Genomic DNA, 17728 nt, shown 5'->3' on the forward strand with positions numbered 1-17728 from the left:
TACAGATACTTTCTACAGCACGATAGGGGCACTTGCTCACAGATTTCCCACATAGCAGCTCACAATGTTAGATCATGAAAACAGAATAAACAAACAGGACATTGTTTAAATGAATAATGTTCAGTGTGTTCAAAGAACTGTGAATGTAGTATTTTGTTTTTTGTACTATTGTGAGTGATATGGTTTTAATTCCAGATTTCATTCTGTAGTAATGTAATACTTTTAAACACATTTGGTACTTGACATAACTTTTCTCCTTATTTTAAGAGTATCGGAAAAATTTTGTAGTTATCATTGGTAGAATCTGATCAGTGTAGTAGCACAAGCAGTAATTCTTGCTAGGACAAGAGATGTACTTTTGCTAGTAGGACAAAGAATGACAAATTTGGAATTGGAACAAAATTGTAGCCAATATTTTGTTTATCATTGTGTAGTCTGTTGCATACTTGACCTTTCGTATGAAGTAGTTTAATATATCTTAGATAATGACAGGTTTCAGAGAAGCAGCTGTGTTAATCTGTATCCGCAAAAAGAAAAGGAGGACTTGCGGCACCTTGGAGACTAACCAATTTATTTGAGCATAAGCTTTCATGAGCTACAGCTCAGTGCATCCGATGAAGTGAGCTGTAGCTCACGAAAGCTTAGGCTTAAATAAATTGGTTAGTCTCTAAGGTGCCACAAGTCCTCCTTTTCTTTTTTTTTAGATAATGAGTTACCCAGAATGGCATACAGTTTTTCAAATTTGGTGGCAGCAGAGCTACAGAGAGAGGGATATATTACTTCTCTTATAATGAGATGTCTTTGAATATGCAGTTTAAAATCCATATTTTTTGCAGACATATCAAAATTTAAATTCATGACTTTTATTCAGTACTAAATGGATATCATTTAATATAAATATCTGAAATAATCATGCTGCTTAACACAGTTAAGAAATCTAGTAATAGATTATAAATTAGCCTTAGAATCTGTTGTATTTATTAAAAATAAGCAGACACACAGACTCCTGCCTCCTCTCCTCCCCAGAAATTTTAAAAACTTATTTATTAATTTTTCATAACACATAGAACATAAACATTACTATATATGAGATGAGAACCAGCAATATGAACCATTAACAATGTCATACATTTTGGGATCATCAGTAGTGACTGTAAGTTGCATTGGGATTTTTACTGAAGATAAGATAGTTACATTCTCAGTGTAATCTTAAAAGAAAGATGTTACAGTCATCTGTAGGCAAACATTTAAAAATGTTGCATTCTGAAATGTCCATTTTTCTTCTCACGTTTGTTTGGGTTCCCCAAGCTGAACAGCCAAAGTCACCAAAAATTCCAAATTGACACACGCGTTCAGGTAATATCTTTGACCCAGGCTCCTTTTGATATTTTATATGTTAAATCAATAAGAGATATTCCCCTTATTCAGGATAATCTAATTGAGCAATGCCACCAGAACTGGTGGACATCAGAACAATATGCAGTATTCCAGTATCTGTCTTACCAATGCTGTCTGCAGAGGTAAAATCACCTCCTTACTGCTATCATTACTCCCTTGTTTATATTGCATGGCATGCAATGAATAGGGCATGGGAGCCTATATTAAACCAGGAGAATTATACTTAGCAGTGCTTCATTCTCTGTACACCACCCAGATTGCACATTGAACAGGAAAAGGGTGTATTCTGTCATTTTATTTGAACCAATAGATCAACAATTAGAGATAATCTCGGAGTCAAGACTTTGAGATTCTATTCCGGGCTCTGACATTAACTTGCTGTGTGACTGAAAGTCACTTAACCTGCCTGTGCTTCCATTTTAAATGATTGTAATATTAAATACTTTCCAGGAATGTTGAAAGCAACTTTAAAATTGTCTCAAAAGTCACTATATTAATATAAAATATAATAATGCTTTTGATACATATGCACATCAGAACTCAGTTTCTTCTCTACACCTCTCATTTCACAGTGTACAAAACATGTATACCTTTTACAAGTCAGTTCCTGTGCAGCTGTTCTGGCAGTTAGAGAACTGACTGAAAGGTAACAACAAGCTCCATGCCTCAAGTTTCAAAACTAATCAGGTTTTAAACTTTTGAGGCCAAAGCAATTTTTCAGTTCTGTTTCTGTTAGTTCTTTTGAAATTAATATGTATTTTGAGAATCGTTTTCAAAATATAGTCTCGTACATTTCAAAGCAAGGATTTGGTCCTTTAATGTGCCTTTCATTTACAACATATTTCAAAGGGAAAGGATCTGCATTCTATCTTTGCATTTAGTTCCTGTAGCAGATGGAATCATTAGGAGCTTGGAAGTTTATTTTTTAAACAGTTGCAAGGAAAAAGAGGTTCCAAGAAATAATAGCTTGATTATATAAACTAAGAAAAATCGAACTGAACACTTCCAACAAATGATTATATTCTCCTTTGAGAATTGCCAGTTTTTAGGGAAAAAATGCCCGTGGTACTTTGAATTTTCTAGAGAATGTCTGTTAGGGCCACTTATCCTTACATGATGCAGAGTTCTGAGTGTATGAAATGAGGGGAGAGTGGCCCTAATTGCCCCTAATTTCTTTTTGACCTTTGAAGGTGCATTGAGTTCAGAGCACACTTGGTATCCCTGATGATTCTCTTATTGTTTTTTTTTAAGGGGGTGGGTGCTTTTTTTTATTTAGTTTTTTTCTTTTAAAAAACAACAATAAATGTTAGTGTCCATGCCATACCATGCATTGTTGGAGGCCCGGGCCTCTTTAGTTGATTACCTTTTCCCTAATGTTGGTCCCATTAGGCTGATTCCCCCTCCCCCCCGGCCCCATTGAAAAGTTACTCTTTGTATCTTGAGTCTTTGGAGTCCTTCCACTTAATGTTGTGATGTCCATTAGACACCCATGTTTGGTTCCCTTAGTATTAGGGAGAAAGTTGCAGTGCTGACGTGTTAGATCTGATAGTCTTCTCCAGCTGAAGTATTGGGAGAGCTATGTCTACTTATGGCGATGTCTCTTCAGACATCGACTTCAAGAAGCAACTGGACTGTTGAGGTCTGTTTGCCAAAGTGACTTTAGGCCTGGCAAAAGCAGTCTAACCGTCCCAATCCCCACTCTTGTCTAACTTGACAGTTCAGTACTGAGTGTCTAGCACCCTTGATGGCCATCTGAACTCTGAAGATCCACTCATAAAATGTAAAAAGAAAAGGAGTACTTGTGGTGAGCTGTAGCTCACGAAAGCTTATGCTCAAATAAATTTGTTAGTCTCTAAGGTGCCACAAGTACTCCTTTTCTTTTTGCGAATACAGACTAACACGGCTGCTACTCTGAAACCTGTCATAAAATGTAGATTCAGCAATTCTTTGCTGAGGTTAATCTGGTCCTGGTTGAAAAGGGGTATGAAAGTAGTTGTCTGGAGCCCTACAGTACTGAACTATGCTAAGAGGTCTCAAGGTTCGAACTTGACATGGGTGTCTCACCATCCAGATTTGTTTTCTGGCTAGAAGGAGAAATGAAGGTACAGTTCTGATAGGTCCTTCCTCTTCCTTCATAGTGAGAGTACCAAAGCTTTAAGACACACTTTCTTCCTGCAATAAAGGTACTTAGGTGAGATGTTCCTTGACGTCTCTGTCATCGTCACAGAGGTGTGTAGAGGTTCCAGCAATGGCCCCTGCAGATTCTCCCTTCAACATCATGAGGAGTCAGGAACCAGTTCCAGCTGTGCATCTGTTAGTATTGGTGGCTTCAGCCTAGTAGGGATCTTTCAATTGTTTCTCCTCTCCTGGAAGAGCCAAAGCTTTGGTGCCCAGAAGTCTTGTTGCTAGGGGTATCTGAGCTACAATGATACAGAATATTCAAGAATGCTGGGGGTGGGAATGAGGTGAAGCAGGAATTTGGCTGTCAGGAGTTCTCTTCTTATGTCATTTGCCTTCTGCGACACTATCTGCAGTGGGCTGGAAGCTTATCTAGCTCACTGCACTATTTAAAGTTTGTGGACTCTACTGGAGATGAAGCTCCACATCAGTGTTCTGCAGTTGAGATTTATTTATGTAACCTGTATAGCTTTTTCCCATTAATGAAATCAAAACATGTCCTAATCCTGACAGACTAAGATTATGTATTATATCAACTCCTAACGTGATGCTCAGTGCAGCCCGCTATGTTAGGAAACTGTTTTGTTGGAGTACAGCATCCACCATCAGATCACTCCAAGAGCTCTTCACCTACGGGAGAAAACAGAATAGGATTTTCAGTCAATGGCATAAGCCGTCTCTCAAGCACTCTGTCTTTCATCATCTGTTCTTCAAGTGGGGTAAAGCCTAGCTAAAGCTTTTCCTCAAAGAGAGTGCAAAATAGTCTCTGATTTATATTCTGAGGGAGAGTTGGTGTATACTTCTGTATTTTCCCTCTGATCATTCACATTGACAACCAAGATGTCATTGATAACTCTGGCTTGGACTTTGCTGTTTTAGTTTTTTGCTTCCTGGAACTGATGTTGGAACAACACTGATATTGGGACCACAACTGTGGTTGGGGCTGGGACCGGGGGAAGGGCTGGAGCAGAGCTGGGGGAAGAGCAGGACTGGGTGGTGCTCCCTCCCCGCCCCCACCGTGCTCCCCGAACTTTCCTCTGCACTGCCCTAGGGGGCATGCCCCACAGTTTGGGGACCACTACCTTAGAACGATGGCATTTGTTGAAAAGATTCCTTAGAGTTTGCTGAAGTAATTTTGCTTGTGATATTGTGATATTCTTACAGATTCTTATTCTTTATTGGTGTCAACCTTATACCTTTCACCTGCACTGAATTAAGAAAAAACTCATATGAATAGGTTCTTTGACTTACAGTATAAAGTTAACACCACATTTCTTCTTTAGTCTTTAACTTAATAGTTTAGTCTGATAAGAATTTATGTAAAATGACCAAGACCCTTAAAATGAAGATTATAAATTAAATTTCTCATGAATGCTTTTTTTCTTTGGGGTGTTGAATATTGAATCTCACTAAAAAGTATAGCTGCTGCAACTTCTGTAGTTTTTATTTTGAAGGTCATACAGTATTATTTTCCATACTTTAAGCTCTAATTTTTTAAAGAGGGAAAAACCCTCCCTGATAACCATATAAGCCTAAAAGAGCATTACTGTCACAGTTTATTTAAAGGTTTTTTTTCCATCTGGTCATTGTTAGGAACCCACTTAAATACTTGAAAATAACACTTCTTTCCTAACAATGTCATCCTTTTTTTCCCCACTTGGCTTATTTTTTCCTCTCTATTTCTAAGAGAGCTGAAATGTACTGTGGTTATTTTTGTTTACTTCCTCATTTATGCACTAGCAGTATTCGTTATAAAACCAGTCACTTCAGACACAGAACATGGTTGTCATATATTTTTTAAGAATTACTAAATAATTATGGCTTTCAGGAGCGCTTTTAAAATCTTGCTAATAAGAGAGATGTAGTTGTATGTATTGAAGAAGTATGTTTGTATGTGTGCCGAATATTGAATTTATCAAAAAGTTTGCTAATTAATGTAAGTTTTGTTGATGTATTGTAATGTGAATACTAGTTGAATAGGAAATTGCCTGAGATAGCTTTACACCAGGCTGTGTGAAATGAATTCATTATCTGATAATAGTAGCATGCTGAAGCGATCAGAAGTGTGGATTACATAGAAATGTAATTTACTGAAATTGGACAGAGTACCGTAGTTACTAGTTGTTGAGTCACATAGAAAGAAGCTATTAAGTGGGTTACCAAAAAGTCTAGCCCCAGTAGTAATCAGTATTTTCATTAATGGCTTCAAAGAAGAAAAAGAATACACTCTAGTTAAAGATGTGGATGATAAAAAGCTCATAGAATTAGTTAACTTGTAAGCAAGTGTTTAAAATCAAAATTAAAACTTTGCAAAAGAAACAAACTGGTCTGAAATATTTAGACTTAGTTTAAATAAAAAATAATTTAGAGAAACTTGCATAGGGAGAAATTCACATTAATCCAGTAACTGGTTAAAAGACAGGAAACAAAGGGTTAGGAGTAAATGGTTACTTTTTGGAAAGGAGAGAGGTAAATAGTGTTCCCCCCAGGGATCTTCACTGGGACCAGTGATTTCCAACATACTCATAAATGATCTGGAAAAAGGGGTAAACAGTGAGGTGGCAAAATTTGCAGACAATACAAAATTACTCAAGATAGTTAAACCCAAAGCAGACTCTGAAGAGTTACAAAGGGATCTCATAAAACTGGGTGACTAGGCAATAAAGTGGCAGATGAAATTCAATATTGATAAATGCAAAGTAATGCACATTGGAAAATATTATCCCAACTACACATATAAAATTATGAGGTCTAAATTAACTGTTACCATTCAAGAAAGAGATCTTGGAGTCACTGTAAATAGTTCTCTGAAAACATCTGCTCAGTGTGCAGTGGCAATCAAAAAAGCTAACAGGATGTTAGGAACCATTAGGAAAAGAATAGATAATAAGACAGAAAATATTATAATGCCACTATATAAGTCCATGGTATGCCCACACCTTGAATACTGTGTACAGTTCTGGTTGCCCCATCTCAAAAAAGATATTAGAATTGGAAAAGGTACAGAAGAAACCAACAAAAATGATTAAGGGTATGGAACAGGTTCTGTGTGAGGAGAGATTAAAAAGACTGGGACTTTTCAGCTTGGACAAGACATGGCTAAGGAGTAATGTGATAGAAGTCTATAAAATCATGAATTGTGTGTGTTTGTTCTGTCATATAACACAAGAACCGGGGTCACCCAATGAAATTAATAGGCAGTATGTTGAAAAACAAAAAGAAGGAAGTTCTTCATACAACGCAGAGTCAACCTGTGGAACTCATTGCTATGGGATGTTGTGAAGGCCAAAAGTACAACTGGGTTCAAAAAAGAAGTTCATGGAGGAGAAGTCCATCAGTGGCTATTAGCCAAGATGGTCAGGGATGCAACCTCATGTTCTGTATGTCCCTAGCTGGCCGTGGATGACAGGTGTAGTTCACTTAATGATTGCCTGTTGTGTTCATTCTCTCTGAAGCACTTGGCAGTGGCCACTGTCAGAAGACAGGATACTGGGTTAGATGGACCATTGGTCTGACCCAGAATGGCTGTTCTTAATCAGATGCACAAATACAAAATAAGGATATACAGCTTGTGAAATAATAGCAGACAAAAGTTTCTGGTCATCACTGAAACTATGTTGCCAAAAAAAAAAAAAAAAGACAGCTGCTGTCTTGGCATATACTAATAGAAATATTGGGCCAGTTTTTTTCCCTAGTGAAAGTCTAACTTCAAGGGACTCTTCAGAAATAAATTTGGCTGATTTTGTGCAAAACAAACAATGTAGGTATCTGCTCTATTTGGCATATACGTGTTAAATAACAATAAAAATCTGTGTTAGTATGACCCCATTTGAAATATTGCATTTAATTTTAGATACCTCATATAAACACAAACAAACTTACATTTAGGAGAGTTTGGGGAGGGAAATAATAAATTTGGCAAGTCACATGTATGATTAAAAGTGACCGCTTATGAATGGGTATATACAATAATACTAGGGAATTGCTTTCACTGGAGATATTCAAAGTTGTACTTGGTATCCTTTATTGGTCACCTGAATCATCCAGTCCAGTAACCCTCAACCATTCTGAGTGTCCCTTTTGAGTGATTTTACATTTCAGTGGTAAAAATGAGAAGTTATATTTTCCTTACTCCCTTATTTGAATCAAATTAATATTATACAAATTGAAAATCTTAGTGGAGGATAGAGGTAATATTTTTCTATTTCTAGTTTCCTGAAGTGCTGTGTGTAGTATGGTGTGCTTAAAATCTTGATAGTCTATTGCTTTATTACTAATTTTGGGTTTTGTTTCTTTTCTCTATAGCCTCAGCGCCCACCAGCAGTGTAAGTAAACGTAGAGTTTCTCCCAACATCAGTTCCGCATTGGAAAAGAGAAGCATCATCATGTCTAACATTACTATTGACCCGGATGTCAAACCTGGCGAGTATGTCATCAAGAGCCTCTTTGCCGAGTTTGCTGTTCAAGCTGAAAAGAAAATTGAAGTTGTAATGGCTGAACCCTTGGTGAGTCATTTGTTTTAGTAGCAATTAAATTGCTCGTTTGTCTGAAATTTAATATCTTACTAGAAATTTATAAAAAAATGATGAATGTAGAACTGGAACTGATACTGTAGTTGAAGAATTTTCATAGTGGTTGTCATTTGGAGGGTAGGTTTGAAAAGCCCTGTGCCAACAGGGTTGCTAACTGGATTTTTTTTAACTGCATTTCACTAAAACTGTTGCTAAGGATCCAGAATACATATTGACACAAAACCCCTTAGTATTTATAAGTCCTGTAAAAGTGCAGAATGGAACAAAAAAGCAATCTTACATTAACACTGCCTAACATTTTTCTTCCTGAAATTCCTTTTGAAGAACGTTTTGAAAATGTATGTTAAATCTGAGTTTTGGTTTTTTTCTGAGTAGCAGTGGCTCTGGCAGCTGGACAAGAGAGTGGGTGACCAATGTATTTTGCAAATGAATTAAACCTGAAAACCTGTTTAAAGATTCAGATGTGCGGATGCTGAAATAAACAAACAGAACATTTAACCTGGGGTATCTGGAATTACTTAATTCCTGTCTGTTTGAAAACTAATTGTCCAATGAAAACTGGTTGAGTGACTTGCTTTCTTAAAACTGAACGGGAGATAGAAACACACCAAACTGTGGTGGCAATCTCTATGAGCATGACAGATAAATGTGTAGTGCATCTGTTCTTTGGTTACATGGACTTAATTGGAGGCTTGCATTAAATCAAAAATAATACTGCTGTTTAAAAAAAAATAAAGTGTAGCCACCAGCATATATATGCTAGCCTACCATATGATGGTGTAATTTTTTAATGTTCTTGCCTTCATTCAACTCCTTAACTCTTTTGACCCTGTGTTGTTACCTCTTACTTATTGTCCTAATATTTACTAAGGTGGCCTCATGTCTTGGTCAGGGAACCTGGCTTTGTTCTGGAAATCCAGTTCTCCTGGGTAGCATTCAGTTGACATAACTATAAGAGTCCCTCTTCTTGCAGTCCCCTACCTCATTCGCTATGCACCTTCCAGCTTCTGCAACGAGTGAGGCTGGGGTCCTACAGACAACATTTACAACAGAGTTCCTATGGCATCATTTACAGTTCTTACTATTGTGCACAGTCATCCTGTGCACTGAAGGAGGCAGGGGTTCTGTGAAGAAATTAGTATGTAATTATGTAATTAAAGATTGCAACATACTACAAAGGCTGCAGGGGGCTGAATCAAGGTTGCACAGGTGGGGAACTGAGAAGAATTGCCCACACTGAATGTCTTAAGGCTCCTACTATGATTCTTTTACCTCCATTCTTAGACTGAATTATTTCTGTTTTTTATGAGCAATAAAGAGACCTTTTGTTAGTATTTATGATTTTGTAAAGATACCAAAGTGATGGGCAGTGGTGAGATGAAGCTGGTTCACACCGGTTCACTGGAACCGGTTGTTAAATTTAGAAGCCCTTTTAGAACCAGGGTAGCGTAGCTGGGGGGGAGCAGCCGCTCCCCCCACTGATCACATCAAAAGTGCGCCTTAGGCGCCGACTCCGTGGGTGCTCCAGGGCTGGAACACCCACGGGGAAAATTTGGTGGGTGCAGAGCACCCACTGGCAGCTTCCCGCCCTGCCCCCGGCCCTAGCTCACCTCTGCTCCGCCTCCGCCCCGGAGTTACGCTCCACCCCTCTCTGCTTCTCCAACCCCACAGGCTTCCCACAAATCAGCTGTTTGCACAGGAAGCCTGGGAGGGCTGAGAAGCAAGCAGTGGCTTCGCGCTCAGGCCCAAGGAGGCGGAGCGGAGGTGAGCTGGGCTGGCAGGGGCGCGAGGAGGGCCGCCCGCGCTGCAGTAGGTAACCCGGGGGGGGGGCGGGGGGCGCGCGGGGAACCGCTCCCCACCCCAGCTCCCTCCACCTCTGCCTCCCTGGGTCTGAGCTGCTTCTCAGCCCTTCCAGGCGAACAGCTGATTCGTGGGAAGCCAGGGGGAGGGGCAGAGAAGCAGGGTGGGGCGGAGCGTAACTCAGGGGCGGAGGCAGAGCGGAGGTGAGCTGGGGGCGGGAGGGCGGGGAGGTGAGCTGCTGGTGGGTGCTCTGCACCGACCAAATTTTCCCCGTGGGTGCTCCAGCCCCAGAGCACCCACAGAGTCGGCGCCTAAGGTGCCACTTTTGATGTGATCAGTGATCTGCTTCCCCCTCCCCACCCAGCTACGCTACCCCACCCCTCAGAGCCAGAGGGACCTGCCGGATGCTTCCCGAGAGCTGCCCCAGGTAAGCACCACCGGGACTCCCCAGCTCGCCCCCCAGCAGGTCCCTCTGGCTCTTAGGGGCAGGGCGGGGTGGGCGCCCACTATGATGGCCCGCGAGACCCTCCTGCCTGGTTCCAGGGGCAGTCAGGGGAGGGGGATGGATGGGGCAGGAGTCCTGGGGGGCGGGGAGGGAACCGGTTGTTAAGATTTTGGCACCTCATCAGTGGTGATGGGTATGATGTAAATTCATATCTTGCATGTACTGGTGACAGAAAAGTTAAGGAAACAGCATGTAAGAGAAAATAGCTTTTTTTTCCTGATGTATAATAACTTTTTGACTTTTTTTTTTTTTACAAGACTTGCACTTAGTATTTCCTACATTCCTCACCAAAGTCCTTGATAAAATATTTGTCTTAAATGAATATTTGTTTTTTTCCTAAGGTTACAAGGAAAGGGTAACTACAGTTAATTCCTCTTTGAGTACATGTTAATGTGGATCCCATTGTAGCTATGCATATGCCATGCGTGCGTGAGATCGGAATCTTTTGAATAGCAGCATCTAGCATGCACCTTGTACCTATTAGTGCACTTGTGAGAGAGCATAAAGGGGTAGAGTGGCTTGACCCTCCTTCAGTTCCCTCTTTCCATGTGCAGCAAGATGGAACTGGGTTGTGTCTGACCTGCATCTGATTTTTCAGAACTCACTTCAGTGAAGAAATGCTTCTTCTTTTCTCCTTTTTATTAGTTGCTTCATTTTAGCTTTTGGGTGTTCCAAAAAGAAAAATTGCGGGCAGAAGAAGAAAGCAGTTAGAATGGATGGAGGAGGTCCCCCCAGTACAGCAGAGTGAGGTGCTTCACACCTACCTTTAGCTATGGCAGACTCAAAACCCACTGGATTTAAACCCTGTTCTCCCTCTGATGACTTAGGGCATGTCTACACTTACCTCTGGCGCGATCGATCCAGCGGGGGTTGATTTATCACGTCTAGTTGACTAATAAACTCTACTCTGTTTTGAAAATGCTTCCTGGTGTCACTGCAAATACTTGCTGAGGAGCATTGATCCCTGAAGAGTATAAAAATCTCAGTAGGAGATTATCTCAGTTGGACTGACTGGGCAGAGTTCACAGTGTGAAACAGAAATGCAGGAGCCCAGGTGCTCAGTATCTGAGGCAGTGAGGCTGTGGGTCCTACACGGAAGGTAGAGTGGGACACTTGGGGTGGGGAGGGGGGTCTTGCCCACTGAAAGGTTTTCTCCAAGGGGCTGTTTAAAAGCTGGGCATAGCACAGATCCCAGGAAAACATGACAACATCCTCTGACGAACATCCCATCTGCCACTCCTTTTCTTTCCGCATGTGGAAATCTGGAGATGCAAAGCTCAAGCAGCACCTCTTAGAGCATCCATGAAGGCAGCTTCAGCTCCAGTAGAGACATCCTCCCAGACCTCAAATGGATGAAAAAAAAACCCCTACCAGCTCTTGCCCAAGAGCTGCTTTCACTTTTATGCTCATCTGACACTGGGGGTCACTTGTCATCTCTGGTCTAGGAGGAGACCAGATCCACCAAGGGCGTCAAGATAAGGAACCTTAGGAGATGTACCATTTTGGCCAGAACTTCTACTCTTCAGCATCCCCCCATTTCCACATTGTGAATTATCAAGTGCTGTTCATGAAAGAAAACTTTCTGATATGGGGAGAGGTGACTCCTTTCCTATTTTGACTACTGCAGGAAAGTTGTGAAGTAGTAAAAGGCATGATGGAAGAGTGGCAGATGGTATCCAAGATAGCGCTACAAGTGGCAATGGATGAATCTAATACAGCTACATGTTTTATGGCCACAGCAGTTACATTGTGCTGGGCCTCCTGGCTTCAGGCATCAGGAATACCAAAGGAAGTCCCGGTGACAATTGAGGACTTACTTTTTCAGAGTATGAATTTATTTAGTTCACTAATGGAGGAGGTACTCCATTCCTTCTGTGACTCTAGGGCACCGCTCAGATCATTGGGCATTTGTACCCTATCACTTTACCGCAAACCCTTCTAGTACCAACCATCTCAGGAACAGAGAATGCCATCTTTCTCTCACAGTTATCACCATGAATATCCACCCAGAAAGCAACTCTGCTGTTCATGGAGGTGCCCATCATCATGCTCTGTTGCACACCAACCTCCCTCCCAGAGGTAGCAGGTTTGACAAGATGAGTGAGAGCTATGCCAAAACCAGTCCAAAGTTGACCTTCAGAAACTGCCTTGACTTCTTCCACTGGGCATGGATAGACATCACAGATGACAAATGGGTATTGGACATTGTTGCCTGTAGGAGTGTGTGGCTGTACTTCCCCATCAGCCTCGGAGGAAGACCAAGCCCCCTCCCTCTCGGGCCCCTGGCAAGACAAGGGTTACTGGGGGATTAGCAATCTCTGTGGACCTGGCCCTCTAAACAGGGCCAGGCAGCAAGTGGTCCAGGAAGGGATCTGGGCTCAGGCAGGACTGAGCAACAAATGGTCTAACAAGCTCAGGTCCTCATGCATGGTGAAGCAACAAGCAGTCTAGGGCTCAGGCATGCAGGCAGGGCACAGCACCAAATAGTCTAGGGGTCTCAGGCCCTCAGGCATGGCAGAGCACCAAACAGTCTATCACCTAACGTCTTAGCTCAGGGAGGCAGCAGACAAGCACAGTTCTCTTGGCCAAAGGTAGGGAGGCTGCCACCACAGGGGTGGGTTGGTAGCAGGGGATAGGGGAGCCCAGTCCCACCATACTACACCGGGTCCCAACCCAGGGCCCAACAGTGGCAGATGGTCCCACCACTCTTTCAGTGGAGATGCAGCCGAAACACGCTGACCTGGATTCAGGCAACAACACAACTAGACTATAGTTGGGTGTCCCTGGTCTACTTCCTACACTCACCTCATTGTGTACCTGTGCCTCGGGATTGTCCTCAGTCTCCCTGGGTTATGTCGCCAGTGGCAATCTCAGCATCTTGGCGTCCTTGGCTGGCAGCTCTGGTAATCCTGGTGAGTCCTCAGCGCTGTAGAGGTCCTCTTCAGGCTCCCGCTCTAGCAGCGGGTGGGAGGCGTCTGTCTCCCTCAGCGGCTTCAGCCCAACTGAGCTGCAGGGCCTGCCTTATATACTTCCTGTCCCGCCCCTCTGCTTGGCAGTCCTGGCTCCATGCACCAGGGGATGGGTGGCGGCTTTCCCCATCAGTTTCAGAGGGAGGCCACACCTTTTCTCTCCATTGCCCATGGCTACTCATCCAGTTCATTCTCTTGCCTCTCTTCCCTGTCCCTCTTCAGAAACCCTTCTCATGAAAGCCTTTTGGAAACAGAAGTGGCCTTGTTACTTTGTCAAGAGGTGTAGAAGTTATGCAGGATTATAGGGGAAAGTTTTCTGTTCCTGATGTTTCCTCATTCCAGAGGAAAAAGGGGGGTCTTCATCCTATGCTGGAGACTCAGGAAATACATACTCCAACTCGGATATGGGATGATAATACTTGCCTCCTCTATTCCATCCCCTCAACCTTAGGACTGGTTTGTTGCTTTCAATTTACTTCCACATCAGCATCCTCCCAGCCCATAGGAAGTACCTGAGATTTACAATGAGACGGAATCACTATCAGTACAAGGTACTACTCTTTGGGCTCTTTATAGCATTGATTCTTTATGAAGTGCTTAGCTGTGGTGCTGGTGCACGTAAAGAAGAAGGGCATCCATTTGTCTGTCTTATCTGGATGACTGGCTGATCAGAGGCATATCACAGCTGGAAGTTTTGACAAGCCTTAGCTGTGCCCTCTTTCTGTTCATCCCGTTAGGCCTTCTTGTGAACAACAAGAATTCCTCTTTTATTGCATCCCAGATGATGGAGTTCATAGGACCCAGAATCGAGTCTACCATAGCAAGGGCTTAGTTACCTCAAGACAGAGTTCTTGCTCTCTGATCATTCATGAAGACTGTGATTTCACATCCAGTAGTGATGTTACAGACCTATCTTACATTATTGGGCCATATATCTGTGTGTACGTACTGCTTTCTAGCCTTCGCTGGGGCCCCTACAGTTCTGGCTCATATTTGATGTACTTTCCTGCAATGCATCAGATTAGCAAGTCAGTTGTGGTTCCATTGCATGTGCACATGCAAAATTGATCTGGTGGTTGCTTCCCAAAAAACATTTAGAAAGGGGGTGCCATTGTGTCACTATTATTATCCAGAGCATTAGTGTGTTATTGTCCAGAGCATTAGTCATGGACCCTTCTGGTACAAGTTGGGGAGCCCACATGGATCATCTGCAAATACCAGAGGCTTGGTTCTTGGAAGAAATTAAAAAATACATAAACAACTTAGAGCTCAAAACCATCACACTGGCATGCATGACATTCCTCCTAGTCCTGAGACAGTCAGTAGTGCAAATACTGACAGATAGTACATCCACAATGAACTACCTAAACAAGAAGGGTGACTGTGCTCTGCCTCCTCTTGCAATGATGCGATCATGCTCCCCACACTCATGCTCCCCACACTGTATATCTCCAACAGCCCTGGGAGACAACTGTGACCTGGCAGACCTCCTAAGCAGGCAATCTGTCACCAACTATGAGTGGTCACTGCTGAATCCATCATCAGCTTGATATTCCACCAATGGGAATATCTGGTGTTTGGCACCTGGGACAATGCTAAATGTCCAAACTTCTGTTCCAGTGGAGGCGTGATCCAGAGATCTCTACCAGATGCCTTCCTTTTGACATGGAATTAGGGCCTTCTTTACCGCTTCCCACTGATCACATTAATCCTCAGGATGGTTGCCAAAGCTAGATGAGGTTAGGTGAAACTCTGCCTCATAGCTCCCTATGGCTGAGACCATTCTGGCTGATGGATTCACTGCAGATGTCTGTACAATCACAGATAAGGCTCCTGGATTGGCCAGACCTGACATTGCAAGATCTGGGTCCAGTATTCCATCTAGACCCAAAGTTCTGCAGCTGATGGCCTGGATGTTGTCTGGTTGAGTGCCATGGAAGTGGACTGCCCCTCACCTGTTTCGTAGATCCTGGCACAGAGCACGGCATTATCTATGAGGAAAACTTATTCCTTGAAACGGAACAGGTTCTTGATATGGACAGCCCAACATGGCCTAGAAGTGGTGCAAAATACCAATCCCGATACCAAGGATTTTGGGCTATTTGCTGCAATTAAAACACTCTGGATTCTCAGTTCAGTTAAAGTCCATCTGACGCCAATATTTTCATATCATTCACTGGTAGTCCTTTTCAATCTTCTCTTATCCAGTGGTATCTGAATTTCTTAATGGCCTTATGCATGCCTACCCACTGGTTAAAGATCCTGCTCCAGTGTGGGACCTCAGCATCCTCTTTCACAGATTCACAGTTAGTGAGCTGCAGGTGCACATGGCAGAACCTCCATGTAATTCATTTCATAGCTATAAAGTGGTACTGAGACATTATGCAAAATTCCTCCCCAAGGTGATTGTGGAATTCTATTTGGATCAAATAAACTTGCTTGTGTTCCTCCCTAAACCCTGTCCTGTGTGAGTGGAGAAAAAGCTCTACACCTAGAATTTATCCAGAGCTCTCCGATATTACATAGACACGACCAAATCATTGTCAGTCTTAACATCTATTTTTAGCTATGGCTGGCCACTCCAAAGGGTCAAGCCATTTCATCCCAAAGACTTTCAAAATGGATAATGTATATCTCTCTGTGCTACTAGGTGGCTGATGTCCCTCTGATAGTTAGGGCTTATTCCACCGGAGGTCAAGCAGCATTCTGAGCATGTCTCTGCAACTTGCCAATAACCCAAATCTGCAAGGCTGCTACATGGAACAATCCGCTAACATTCGTAAAGCATTATGTTGTGAAATGGCTGCTAACTGGTATGCAAAGTTTAGAAAAGCTGTACTCCAGTCTTTGTTTGACTGTTGCAGCTGATGCTCACCCTCCTGAATAAGATACTGCTTGTCAGTCACTTACAGTAGGATCAACATTAATATCTATTTGATGAAGAGAGGATGGGTATTTGCCCCACACTTACTGTTTTTGTTTTTTTTCAAGTATGGATCCCACAACCCAGCCTCTATCCCCACTTTAGGAGTCCTCAGCTAACATTCATTTCTGAGTTGCAACGTAACTGCTCCATCCTTTATGCTCTTGCACAGGAGGAGGCACAGGGCACATGCATGGCCCCATTGGACACTGCTATTGGAGAGATTCTGACCTTGCATGCATGAGATCCATGCACACTTACAGTGGGATCCACACTGTTAACTTCATCTTGCAGAGCCACAATTACTGTGGGATAAGCAACTGTTATTTACTGATGGAACACTCAACACATGGGATTATCATTATGTAATATGTTAGTTACTGGTTTATTCATTGTGGATTACAATCTTTTATTGAAGTCAGTGAAAGAGTATAACAGCTTATTGACGTCAGTAGAGGACTGTTACAATACCCTTATTGTGAATGATCTTTTACAGCCTTTCATGGATGTCAGTAAATGAAAAGTGACAATTAAAATCTCAATCTTTAATTTTCTCCTTTTACTGAAATTTACTTTCAGGCATCTGCTGCTGTTATGACATTAGCAACAGTCCCAAATGAATATAATCTTGTACTCTGGGGTTATCTTTTGTCCTCTGTTCCCATATCTTGTAAATGTTCGAAATAAGACTGAATACAATCCAGTCATCTTCCAGACCAAGAGTATCCTCTCTAGCACCACACTGATCTTCCTTTCTTGCAAATGTGGATACGTCACGTACTAATTTTGGTGTAGATTGTGTGCCTCATTGCTTTATAGACAAGTAAGGAGAGAGAGTCTCTGTCCCACTGAGCTCTCAGACAAAATAGTTAGGCAGAGAAAGTATATTGGGCATGCAAAGAGTTTGAGGTACTGTAGGAATCTTATAAAGGTCACTTCTGAAAGGCTATATGGAAGAAGTATCTGAAGCAGCTTAGACCATGTCTGTGCTTGCGAGCTTACAGCGGCACAGAGATACAGCCACACAGCTGAGTCGATAAGAGTGCTTGTGTAGCTGCTTTATGCTGACTGGAGACATAATTAAACCACCTCCAACAAGTGGCGGTAGCTATGTCAGTGGGAGAGCGTCTCCTGCTGACATAGTGCTGTCTACACCGGTTCTTCTGTCAGTGTAACTTACGTTGCTCAGAGGGGTGGTGTTTTTTTTTTGGTGTGTGTTCGTTTGTTTTTGTTTTTTTTAAAAAAAACACCTGAGCTACATAAGTTATACCAATAGAAGTGCTAGTGTAAGGCATACCCTTACTCCTGAATGCAGAGTCTCCAACTAAGGGTATGTCTACACTACGGAATAAGGTCGAATTTATAGAAGTCGGTTTTTTAGAAATCTGTTTTATATATTCGAGTGTGTGTGTCCCCACAGAAA

The 17728-nt window shown here is 42.2% G+C and overlaps 1 protein-coding gene across 10 annotated transcripts in view; it reads left to right on the plus strand.

Moving 5' to 3' along the window:
- Positions 1–17728, plus strand: part of FRYL (FRY like transcription coactivator) — a 427650-nt gene that overhangs the window by 147391 nt on the left and 262531 nt on the right. For all 10 annotated transcript variants that reach the window (XM_077815668.1, XM_077815661.1, XM_077815665.1 and 7 more), the window contains one exon: positions 7882–8081. In XM_077815668.1, the coding sequence (XP_077671794.1) occupies positions 7962–8081 (120 nt within the window). In that variant the 5' untranslated portion in view covers positions 7882–7961. The remainder of the gene's footprint in view (positions 1–7881; positions 8082–17728) is intronic.

The sequence above is a fragment of the Eretmochelys imbricata genome, chromosome 4 (genome assembly GCF_965152235.1).
Source record: "Eretmochelys imbricata isolate rEreImb1 chromosome 4, rEreImb1.hap1, whole genome shotgun sequence".
NCBI lineage: Eukaryota > Metazoa > Chordata > Testudines > Cheloniidae > Eretmochelys > Eretmochelys imbricata.